General features: G+C 37.2%; 1 protein-coding gene across 1 annotated transcript; it reads left to right on the plus strand.

The window, feature by feature from the left end:
* Positions 1 to 1,535: 1,535 nt before the first annotated feature.
* LOC129927792 (alpha-amylase-like) lies at positions 1,536 to 8,731 on the plus strand. The gene is made up of 6 exons (XM_056039050.1): positions 1,536 to 1,697; positions 4,108 to 4,160; positions 4,745 to 4,843; positions 6,515 to 6,600; positions 7,679 to 7,827; positions 8,239 to 8,731. Exons 2-6 carry the CDS (start codon positions 4,115 to 4,117, stop codon positions 8,480 to 8,482), a joined length of 624 nt encoding a protein of 207 aa, XP_055895025.1. The 5' UTR covers positions 1,536 to 1,697; positions 4,108 to 4,114; the 3' UTR covers positions 8,483 to 8,731.
* The last annotated feature ends 4,584 nt before the right edge of the window (positions 8,732 to 13,315 follow it).

Genomic DNA, 13,315 nt, shown 5'->3' on the forward strand with positions numbered 1-13,315 from the left:
TGTGAGCCCGGAATGTTATCTTCTGCCAGCGTTCTTCTCTTTTCCTCAGCAACCTGTGCGCCAGTTTTCACAGCGCGACGCCATGATGTTCTGTCATGTGCCTTTGTATTTGGAGGAGGGGGGGGGGGAAACGACTAGCGACTTGCTCTGGAATTTGGATTTAAGTGAGGAGGATTCGCGCTACACGTCGACCTCACTCTTTCGCCCTAAAGCCCATCATTCTCCAGAAGGAAGAGAACTAGTAATGGCAATATGTTAACAAATATTAGTTAAACAATAAGAGTTTCTTTCACAAGGCTTGAATGATTTAATTAAAGAATAGGACGTAACTGATGGTTAGACATAATAATAAATACTAGATCAGCGTGCATAAGTATATGAAATTATACAACAAAGAACTAGTTAACAGGCAAGGACACCTTAGTCACAGTGCCAACCGTCCGATCCGGGCTCGCAAAGGCCAACAATCCAATGCCATGGATACTGTCCAAGAAGGGTCCCTGCAACTACTGATCAGGCTTGACTTCAGGAGACTCCCAAGCCTGAGTACCTAAACAAGAAAAATATGCATTCCTTGTGACCGCCAGTTCACTTGATTATACCTATAATGACAACGACCTTAGAGGTACAAAGTAACGAAGAAATTATAATAACCTAATTTAACAATACTGGGGAAAAACATGTCAATCTGCTATCCAAGCAAACAAAAAGTCACAATGACGCCAATATAGCGCGTCTTTAGAGACAGCACACAAACAATTTTGGTGCACAAAAGAAACACGCCTAACAAAGAAGCAACTCCACTTGCGCATGACAGCAGGGACGTTTTTTTTTTCGATTCCTGCAACTCACGTGACACTGCCTGGTCGTGCGGTTTGCGCGCTGGACTGTCGTTCGGATTTATCGATGGTCCAGGGTTCAAACCCTGCCCGCGCCCATCCCCCGTCGTCCTGAGGGAGGTTTGAACAAGGAAGTAATTATTTTCAACTCTAAAGGAACATCCGAAACATGTAAAACATTTTACAAACATTTTACACTGTCATCGTTGCCAATATTCTTTGATGATCAACAGTCTATAAAACAACTACAATAAAAATCTAAACAAAAAAAAAACTAGAAATTTTAGAGTTTTGGCTCGAAGTCTTTTCCCCCAGTCAGTCTCAGTGCCTGAGTTAAGAATATGGAGGCCCTGCGCCGGATCTTTTAGCAGAACATCTCCCTATTTAGCTGTAACCTGGATGCGCTTCTTGCTTTTACTAGATCTAAGAAATGTCATATTTGTGACAAAAAAATAGGCCTTAACTTTTTAATGATATATCTGTTATTTTCTTATATTCAATATGCTTATATAGTTTAAAAAGTATATAATTTAAAAAATGGTGATGCCTCTTTATGGGTGACTCACTGTGAAGCCGTAAATTCGCCACTGGTCTCAAGGCACCACGCTACGCCTCTGAAAGATGTTTTCACAGCAGAAATAAACACTAGGCACACCATGCTCGATTACCAGCAACATCCCGCTACACACCATCACACCATCACCACCACAACATCCGGCTGTTACAACTTAACTAGGAGCATCCGTGTATAAAAGCCATTCAAAGTTAACAGTGCATCTATAAATATGTATGTAAGTATCTAGCAGACGACAGGACGTCAGTTATTCTACTAACTTAGAGTTATTGAAATCAAGCAAGGTAATTAATTTTTTTTCAAATGTTGACCTTCCCAGTAAAACACCTGTACAATATATCTAATAACTTGACTTTTATTACATATTTATTATAAAGCAATTGTTAAAACAATATCAATTACCTATTGAAGGCGATATTCTTTATAAAAGGTTAATGCATGGGCTGATGGAGATAATTTTCTAGACTGGTTGCAGGGCCGGCTTTAGGCATAGGCTAACTAAGCAGCCACCTAGGGCCACGATTGATGGGGGACCTCCCGTAAGATTCATAACAATGTTTTAGAGAAGAAAGAGTGAGACATGTGCCCAATGTTATTGTTGAGGTACATTAGGTTTTAAATAAAATGCGTCATTTTCTTTTTTTTTTCCTGATTATTTTTAAATTTTTCAATTTCATTTTGGGGCCATTGAATTCACTTCACCTAGGGCCTCCAATAATTTAAGGCCGGCCCTGCTAGTTTGGTTGAAATATTCCAGCCACAGGAGTTCCAGCAATTTATGCAACGTGTATCAAGTCTAAAGAATGTATTGATTTGAATTTATAAATTATATAGTAGCTAAGAAAAGTCTTCAGATATGGTCTATATAAATTAAGACTTTCGCTACATTATAATTATCGCTTTTATATAGCGCTACTTTCATGCTTATAGCATGCTCAGAGCGCTATGGTCCAATCTCATTTGTGGACCAGTGGGTGGAGGAGGGGGTATCTGGGAGAACGTTTTCCGTGCTGCCTTTAGGCGCTCAGTAAACACAACTCTGCCCGAGTCGGGTGTCGAACCTATAGCCCCCTTCATAGGGTAGCCAAGACAAGCCAAGTTAAGGACTCTAGACCACGCTTCCCACGCTTCCATGAGACCTAAATATTCTGTCTTCTTTTAAAGGAACGTTATGGATTTATAAGATAAGAAGATAAGATAAATCTAGACTCTGTAGTGTTTGTTGAAAATGCCTACCTTAAAATGCTATTTATCGTTGTAGTTTTTGATTCGTCACATATGGTTAAAGTCCTGCATTTAACAGTGTGAAATGCAATGGCCTTTATTATATAGGGATTTTACCATAAAATCATTTAGAAAAATTTGATTGCAAAACATTTTTAAATAGTATTTTATATAGTATAGTAGGACTTTATAATATGGACATTTCTGTTTACTCCCCAAATATATCCAGTAAAATTAAAATTCATTTAAAGAAAAGTTGTTTAAAACAATATTTTAAATTACACCTTACATTACATGTACAAGATTTTTTTTTTACATATCCCTTCAATGCTGAAATTGGACTTGACTGTCACTTGACCACTTCATGAGGTTGTGACCGAGCGTCGCATGAGGTTGGCGGGACATGTCCACCGAGTTAAATCACACATCCCAAGTGTTGCAATGACATAGATGCTCATACGAGGGAAGCGTAAACAGGGGCGTCCTCGTAGCACGGTGATGACACACTTTGTCATGGAGGACGTTTGAGCAGCGGACACACGCTGCAGACTTTCCAAGCGGCGAGTGGCGACTGGGTGTAAAATCGGCCCGAGCATTTCCATACCATCCGGTCCATAACCTGAATATCATATGATTGACATCCAGTTCTAGATCTACCTGTCCTCAAAATCATTATGTTAAGTTTGATAATGTATCGATAACTTTTGGCATGCATACAGTGAACTCTATATATCTTTGATAAGAAATATAAGCCTTATGCTGCTTTTTGATCGCTAAGCTACAAGGATGAGGCCAACTAGTAGCACTGCCTACGGATTCGGGCTGTTACATAATGTCGAAATAGTGTTAGATTAAATTAGTATTACACTGTAGAGTCTGTAAAAGATTTAAAAAACAAACACGATGCTCAGAGAACCCTTTTAGAAGACGTGAAATAAGTAACGTACTCCGTTACAGTCCTCACGATCTATTGCCAGATGATGTAAAGGTCATTTGTTTCTTTGGCCATCGGTCAAGGAGCGTGATGCCATGTTGCCAGTACAAAGACCAACCTCCTTCTTTTATTTTCCCCAATTAAAGCCAGGTACCCATTTAAAGTTGGGTGGGGAATATATTAGAAACTTTAACGATTTAATACGTGTCATAGAGGCATCAATGTGGTCCTTTAGGTGGCCCTACCGGCCCATTTGGGTACTGGCCAGCCTGGCATTTGCCCGGATTCCAATATAGCCAGTCTGCCTCTGCCAGCGACAGATCTCTATTGATACAGCTTGCAAGCCATTGCAGCGAACGACTCGAAGGATCTAAGTATGTTTAAGTTATTTTTTTTTCTTATGGATCTGGATGGCCAAATGTTAGTGTTTGTATTTAAAATCAAAGGTTTAAAATTTGAATGCCGGTGAATCAGTGGTTTTCAGGCATCCTTTTTGAAACATAAAATTAACAATATTGATCTACTTCTAAATACAGATAAAAGATGTATAACCTGCTCATCCTTGTGGGCTGTCTCCTATGTGTAACTGGTGAGAGATTATTGGCTTGAGTATCTACTTGTATTAATAACTCTCACCTAAAAAACTGCAATATCCAATGGAAAGATGATTTATTACTAAGTTTTATTTATTTCTTATCTTTCATTCTCACTCTATTTCTCTCTCTCTCTCTCTCTCACACTTTGTCTCCCTCTCTTTTTCGTTCTTTCTCGCTCCTTCTCTTTCTCTCTCTATTTCTCTGTCTCTCTCTTCTCTGTCCCTCTCTCTTCTTCTTTGTTTCTTTCTTCCTCTCTCTCTATCACTTTGTCTCTTTCTCGCTCCTTCTCTTTCTCTGTCTCTCTCTTCTCCCCCCACCTCTCTTTTTCTCTGTCTCTCTCTTTCTCTCTCTGCCTCTCTCTTCTCTCTTCCTCTCTTTTTCTTCCTCCATCTTTTCTCTCTCTCTCTCTCTCTCTTTTATTGCTGCATACTGTCTCTATTTTCTTTATATTGTCCTTCATCATTTTCTTCCCAAAATCTTCTCGAACTCAATAGTTTCTACCACCAAAATGTATACGAGTCATTATTACTTTCGGTAAGCAGGATTAAATTTTTGGTTTTAATCAACTTCCTCAAAGGATCACCATACCTCAGGACGGCCATTTTAATAGAGAAGAGAACAGACTTTGGTCAGAACTTGTTTCTCCGAGGTGGACTTGACTATAGTCGAAGACAAGGTACATACTAAGTAACTAATAGATTTAAGTAATCATAGGTGTGTATCCATTAATGTTTGTGCATACACAGCAGAGATGGAAACTATAATCTATGTAATAAACTGGGTAATAACAATATCACTAATATCACATATCAAATACATATATCACACAGAATAGCTAATATCACAAATCAAATACATATATCACACAGAATTGCTAGGAACACATATCAAATACATATATCACACAGAATTGCTAGGACCACATATCAAATACATATATATCACACAGAATTGCTAGCATCACATTTCAAATACATATATCACACAGAATTGCTAGGACCACATATCAAATACATATATCACACAGAATTGCTAGGACCACCTATCATATACATATATCACACAGAATTGCTAGGAACACATATCAAATAAATACATCACACAGAATTGCTAGGAACACATATCAAATACATATATCACACAGAATTGCTAGCATCACATTTCAAATACATATATAACACAGAATTGCTAGGACCACATATCAAATAAATACATCACACAGAATTGCTAGGAACACATATCAAATACATATATCACACAGAATTGCTAGCATCACATTTCAAATACATATATCACACAGAATTGCCAGGAACACATATCAAATAAATACATCACACAGAATTGCTAGGAACACATATCAAATACATATATCACACAGAATTGCTAGCATCACATTTCAAATACATATATCACACAGAAATGCTAGGATCACATATCAAATACATATATAACACAGAATTGCTAGGACCACATATCAAATACATATATCACACAGAATTGCTAATATCACATATCAAATACATATATCACACGGAATTGCTATTATCAAACGAAATAAGAAGCAATTCATACTTGTGGCATTATTACATGAACCATGTCGTAAGGTCTTACTCGAATGAACAGTTATAAAACACTGTAAAATATAACAATCTTTGTTTAGTATCAGTTTCCTTGTCAAATATCTAAAGGTGGCAGCAGAATAAGCGTATCCTCTATTCAGTCTACGTGTCAATGATTTGATAAATACATTCTCTAGTATCACTTTTCATTTAATACTAGGTAGCTGTTTTAAAACATTACCAGCATTATTTTTAATGCCTTAATTCAAAATATATATTTCGTCAGATGGTATTTCACAAATCAGCAGAACGTATTTTCATTCAATATCTATTCTAAAGGTTTATTTTTCTGCTGATTGTATGCAATATTTAAACTTGACTATATAATGACCATTCCAATCAAGGTTATATGTTCTATACAAATAAGCTCCCTTCTCGGGGCAGATGATGCTAAGTCCTTGTTTTTGTGGCCCACGGTTAACTAGGGTGTCATGTGGTCAGCACACGACAAATCGTCTTTACTTTCACTCCATCTAATGTCAGGTACCCATTAGAGCTGGCTAGATTCAGATGTGCCAAAGAGATCCCGAAATTAAAAATCCTAGTATTCAGCAGGATTTGTACCTTGGACACCTCGGTTCGAAAGCCAAACGCTGTACCACTCAGCCATCGCGCCTCCCTACACAAAAAAAAACAGGTCTTAATGTGTTTGTAGTTTTGATTGCTCCTTGAAAGCTATTTAAATATTTATCTTAGGATATATTTGTGTGATGTTGGTTTTTTTTCAGGATGCGATAACGCCACCTCTCTCGACACAAACCCTTGCGCTATCCCCATAGAACATACCATCTACTTGAACGACGTGTATAAGGCCGTAAGTACTTAACATTTAGTTCAAGAGGGTCGTAGGCGTACGGGGTAGGGTATCAATGGTGGGGTAGCTATTGGGAAGGGGGATAAATATGGATCGCTAAAGATAAATTTTCACTCGTAATTGTCAGTTATTTTGCATACATCTTTTTTGTCGAGTTCCTTTTCTATGCTTTGCTTGGCTCATTATGGGTTTACATAATAATTACAATCAAGAACAATTAATGCTACATATACTTCAACTTCAGATCCATGAATAACAAATAATAACTTTAATATCCAATAGAGCACAAATAATACACAATAAATATTAATATTAATAAACAAACACCAGTCCATGAAGCAACCTTCCAACCTTCCTGGACCGGGGACAAGACCTCAATGACTAACACACTCTCTCGCACATCCAAGAAGACTAAGCCATTCAGTTCATAACACTCGCAAGACTATTCACATTCATAATCTGGGAGTACTAAAACAAGGGGATATAACTATCATACCAAAATATCAAAGTAACATATTCACTCTCGCCATACCTCCCCCTGTCGCTTTTATTAAATTATTCAATCGTATTTCAGTCTTCAATTGTTTCGACTTCTGTAATAACAAATCTTCCGATTCTCAAACGTTATCATTAGTACTTCTGTGAGTAAGATGATTAGGCAAATGTCAGAGATGAATTGTGCAATAAATAATGGCAGAAATGAATTGTGCAATAATTACCATTCAGTTTAAGGATAGGGGAGGGAAATAAAGATTTCCGGAATCCAGAGGAGGAGCCAAGACCTGAAATAACAATAATTATGCAATGGCTTGGAGCAAGACTATGTATTTGAGTGTTCTTGATGACATGATGTTCTATTGACGCAGCCCCAACAGTTTGAAAAATGAACTAATACTAATGATACTATAATAATAGTTATCATAAGGTAATATGATAATGATCATGATGTTAAGGTGTGGTATTTTTTATATAAATAAATAAATAAATATATATATATCTGTGTGTGTATGTGTATGTGTGTATGTGTGTGTTTGTGTTTGAAAGCCTTCACTGACTGGCAACATTCTCTCTATGAAAGGCTAATGCATGGGCTGAAGGTGATAATTTTCTAGACTGGTTGGGTGCAGAGCCTGGTCAAGGAAATTGGACGAATATTCCAGCCTCAGGAAGCCCAGCGATTTGGACAACAAATGACCCCAGACAAGAGACATTTAATATATTTAACACGTGAGTGGGTTTCTATCTATCTATCTATCTATCTATCTATCTATCTATCTATCTATCTATCTATCTATCTATCTATCTATCAATCTATCAATCTATCTATCTATCTATCTATCTATCTATCTATCTATCTATCTACCTATCTATCTATCTATCTATCTATCTCTCTCTCTCTCTCTATATATATATATATGTATGTATATATTTATATATCTATATATATATATATACATCATCTATCTATCTATCTATCTATCTATCTATCTATCTATCTATCTATCTATCTATCTATCTATCTATCTATCTATCTATCTATCTATCTATCTATCTATCTGTCTCTCTATTCCAGTTTTAAATGTAGTCCCGCTATTGATGATCTTGACTAATTATGTTAATTTATGTATGACTTGTTAGCTATGGTGATCACTACTGGCTGTTGCATGTGGAATTGGATTGCGGTAAGACGCTTAATGGTTTTTTTGAAGTGAAGGGATTCTTGGACGGCCAATGGGAGAATGATATCAACCAAGACAAGACGTGCTCAGGAACCGAAGCTGTCCAGAAACCCTTCGAGTCCCGGAACCACATCGCCAAGTGCGGGGCTAAAAATGTATTCCACTTTAACGACGGAGCTTGTGAGATTAGTAAATTTGAATGAGACTTTTGTAAACAATGATTTACAGATTTACAGACTAACAATATCGTTGTTATCCTTAAGTTGCATCTATCACTTTTCAGAAGTATTTCCCCGGGTTTGTACAAATCTTCTTCTTTTTGAATGATACATACCATGCTTGCACTTGTAATGTCGCCATGTTACTAAAAACATATTGAAAGTAAAAATTAATTGCGTATTTTAGTTCTTTCCACATTTTCTTGGACAAAAAATAAAGAAAAAGAATCTTTTTATGTCAGTGTTGTGTGTTTATTAAAAAAAAAAATTATTAACACCCTTGATATAGCTCGATAACTAGAATGACAACATATGTTTATAAAAACTAATTTAGTATAATAGTTTGTGCTTATCTTCTTTAGAAACATTCAGAGAATTTAAATTACAAAGAAGTATTTGCCATTATGATTATGTAGTATAATTTTTTAAATTCAAACACCATTTTTAATGCATGAATATTTTATATAAGAATTAGAAAACATTGTCATCTTTATTGCGGATGAAGTTAGCGTAAATCTATACGACAACCTAATTTATAAGTTTGGACATTATTGAACAATGTGAATCTTAATTGTTGTAAAATATTTAAACTTACGGTTTTGTCTTATTTAACCATTGTAATCTTCTATTTAAAAAAAAAGAATTAAATAAACAACTTTAGGACTCTAGAACTACTGAAAATGAAATTAGTTTGATAGCCACTGTTCTTATCTCCTTTATGGTGGGAAATTACTGACAGTTTAGACCAAGAGATTCTAAGGCCCTGTCAAAATCCACACATTTACAAACTGAAAAGACAACAAAATGTGTATGTAAAAATAGTTTTATTATTAATAACGGGTACACCATTATATCTAGACCAGTTCAAGTCCTGTTTAGTGAGATCGCAAAATATATATATATATATATATATATATGTATTTAATTTAACCATACATTGGGGCTGAGTGGTTAAGCGCTTGGCTAAAGAGCCTGGGGTCCTGGGTTCGAATCTCTGTGAAGACTGAGATTTTGAACTTCGGGATTTGTATTTTGTATTTCGCCCCTGAGTCCACCCAACTGTAATGGGCACTTGTCTTTATTTGGTGGAAAGTAAAGGCGGTTGGTCGTTGTGCTGGCCACATTACACCCTGCTGGTTAAACGTTGGCTCTCAGAAACAGATGACCTTAACATCCTCCGCCCTAATGACCGCATGGTTTGAAAGGGGAATTTTACTACCATACATAGCCTCAAAGTATCTAGCCAGAGCATTACTGAGTCATATCATACTAACTAAATGTCTTAGATAGCTAAAAGAATACCCTTAGTTTTGGTATTACTGATTTACTGGCAAAGTTTAACTTCACCTTTTTTTTAAAATCAAAAGTAGAGTGTGAAAATGGGTTTACCCGATTTGTTAAAAGTTTCCTATATTAAATAGAGATACAATTAGATACCTTTTGTCTTCGTTAGGGCCTTCCAGTAGTGGTAGGGACATTAAACATTCACTACGGTCTCCGCCATGATCTAAGGAACATTTATGTCAAGTTTTATCAAGATTGGTCTAACGGTTTTGATTTCTATGCGGGACATACACTCATACATACATATATACACACATACATACATACATGCATACATACATACATACATACACACATACGCCTTACTTTCTGCTTTATATATTAGATATACATACTCAGAATAATATTATAAAAAAATAAAACAATTAATTGGCTAATACCATTAACTTATCCGAAGTCCTTCGAAGAGCGGGCCAGCAAAGCATCCACACAATCCTGATGCATTCCCAGCTGCAATGGGCTGGATACAACTGAACAACCCTGCATACCTAAGCGACAACTGTATGGCCAATTAAGGGAAGGAAAGCGCTCACAGGGCGGGCAAAGAAAACGCTTCAGGGACACCCTTAAAGCTTCTCTGAAAGCTCAGCATTAACCCAGCCGCCTGGGAGACAGAGCCACGTGACAGGGCATCATGGGGTCACGCTATGAAAACTGGCGTACAAATTGCTGAGGAAAAGAGAACAGCGCTGGTAGAAGAAAAGCGCCACAGAAGAAAAGCAAGGCAAAAGAAAAGACACAAGTTCCAGCTGGAGTAGCCTGCCCAGTGTGCAGCCGAACATTCCGGGCTCACATAGGTCTCACCTGCCACATGAGGAGTCACATAACCTCTATGCAAAGCCCCCAGCCCCATCGATGACAAAAGTGGTAATCATCGAACCACGATGGACGAACTACATGTATATATATATATGTGTATTGATAATATCTATAGTATAGACATCTGTATAGATAATAACAGTTGATTGACAGATAAGATTAAAGAATAAGCAAATATATAACCTACATGTGACGGAAATTGTTGGCTTACTTCAGTCATAGTAACGTCTGTATTATATAAGATAAGAAGATAGAAAAAGAGATAAAAGCCTGGACATTATTTAACGAGGTCGCCCACACAGCAGTTCCTCCCCTCTCCGTGCAGCTAATCTGTCCAGAGAAGGGATTCATTTTGGGATCAGTAGTGTCGTAGGTTCGAGGAAGTGTAGCACTGTGTGCCGCAAGCTACAATTGGGGGCCATCAGCTCCTGATTTTTTCTCAGGGGTGTCTCCCGAAGCCTTTCCCATGTTTGGGTACAACCGCAAGATTAAGAGTTTTCCTTCTCCTAAGTAGAAATCCAACTAAGGCTGTCAATGGTGCTGGTACCCCACTCAAGACCATGCACTATAGAAGGCCTGATAGAAGGCCTGAACACTGTCTGTCTGGTAAAAAGTTTGTGCACGTTATTTCTCCCACACCCAATCTAAAGTATTTCTTTTACCTGACAACACAAGAATTAAAAAAAAAAAAGAAAAAAATTAACCAATTATTTTATTAATTATTGGTTATTATTACTTTGTGTTTGGTATCTCAAACAAGGGAAGGAAATTATACTGGACTGAAGTGGTGGTATTAGCTGAATATGTCCCCTTTAAAGGTCGTTGTCTAAGGCTCAGTGAACACAAACATGAAATAGAAACAATAAATGACTACACAGTCTTGCATGTTCATACGCCTTCCCAACTGGTCCAGACCAGAGATAGGATCATAGCGTAATGAGAAACCAGGAATCATGAAATTGCGCTAAACAAAAAAGGTTGTTTAAAATATTTTCATCGCACAGATTTATTGTTGTTAGTCTAGAATAGTCTAGATCCATTACAAATTGAATGAGATGACTGGTCCTAACTTTTTGATACACCTAATATAAGCTTTTTTTTTTTTTTTTTTTTTTAAATATTTTTTTATTTTATTTTGCATGTTATATATTTTACATGTTCTTCAAGATTTAACTCTGGGCTGAAAAGTATCGTATGAACTTATGGCATTAGGAAATGGCCTCTTTTGTTTTCCTCTCGTCTTCTAAAAGTATTCGACCAGCACACACGTGGTTTACCAGACTAGCGTACAGACCAAAGCGCATCGAGTCAACTATAGCAGTATTGAGTCCAGAGGCCAGTGATTAAGCTTATACTAACATAGAGAGCTGAGTCCTTAGTAATAAGGCGATTGAGTGCAGGGGTCATTGACCTGTGATAAAGCAAAAGTAACAGAGAGCAGAGGCCTTAGTCATTAAGCGATTGAATGTAGGGGTCATTGGCATGTGATAAAGCAAAAGTAACAGAGAGCAGAGCCCTTAGTCATAAAGTGACTGAGTGCAGGGGTCATTGGCTTCGCTGATTCGATTAGTGTATTCCAGTGTTTCCCAAACAATTTCCCTTAACGGAACACTTCGCGCATTCTGAGTATTTATCGGAACACTTTGCTTGTTTTTAGAGACATTAATTCACCTGGTGGCCTACTAAATAATTGTTCCAGTAGTTCGGGGAACACCTATTCAGGCCTAGAGGAACACTAGGGTTTCGCGGAACACAGTTTGGGAACCACTGGTGTAATGTATTCAATGTTTTTTTTAAATGAATAATCATATTATTGTTTACATTTTTGGTCCCGGATAAATGATGTCATAAATAGCAGTAGTAGAAAGAAGGGTGACAGTACAACGGTGCCTGGTGATTACAGATGCCCAACCTGTGACCGTGTATCAAGAATTGGCTTCTTTAGTCACACAAAAAGTTGCAAAAAGACTTTCTAATGATAAACAGAGTAAAAAGCAATATATATATATATACAGAGAGAGAGAGAGAGAAAGAGAGAGAGATAGAGAGTTAACTTACCGCTTTAAGGAGACCTCACTATAAGCTACTTGAAATCAAAACTTCGGGGTCTGTATATACTATGTAACAAAAAAAAGGAAAGTTTCCCTTTTCAGAACTTGTGGCCTATGGGTAGATGTGAAGTATATCTGCCTCTTTGGCCCACGGTTAACGAGGGTGTCATGTGGCCAGCACAAAGACTAACCGCCTTTACTTTTCCCCAACTAATGCCAGGTACCCATTAGAGTTTGATAGACTCAGAAAGGCCCTAAAAATACCAGTCTTCATCAGGATTAGTATATCTAAATCAGGACTTTAAGAAAGTTCTTTTTGTGATTAACGGAGGGGTGTCCACGATATTTTCAAAATGTCTTCAGTGGAGTCTATCCTTATATAGATCAAACTTGTCATTCAGCTGGTACAGTAAAAACAAACATAAAATAAATAACCGTTGAGTAGAAAAAGTCATCATGACCTGGCTCTAAACTTTAGCCCCTTGTCAGCCTTGTCAGGCCCTCTTTTGGCGAACCTCGGCACGCCCCCCACCCCTCCGAAAATTTATTTTTTTTTAATCAAAAAGATAAACAGCCCGAGGCACAGCATGCTCAGCAAACAGCC

Source organism: Biomphalaria glabrata, chromosome 8, assembly GCF_947242115.1.
Source record: "Biomphalaria glabrata chromosome 8, xgBioGlab47.1, whole genome shotgun sequence".
In the NCBI taxonomy this organism is placed as follows: Eukaryota; Metazoa; Mollusca; class Gastropoda; family Planorbidae; genus Biomphalaria; species Biomphalaria glabrata.

Excerpts from the sequence above, each read along its gene's own strand:
- LOC129927792 (XM_056039050.1), top strand. The coding sequence starts at position 4,115 with ATGTATAACCTGCTCATCCTTGTGGGCTGTCTCCTATGTGTAACTG. Across the intron at positions 4,161-4,744 it reads CTGTCTCCTATGTGTAACTG|GATCACCATACCTCAGGACG; the intron begins GTGAGAGATTAT and ends ACTTCCTCAAAG. Across the intron at positions 4,844-6,514 it reads TGACTATAGTCGAAGACAAG|GATGCGATAACGCCACCTCT; the intron begins GTACATACTAAG and ends GTTTTTTTTCAG.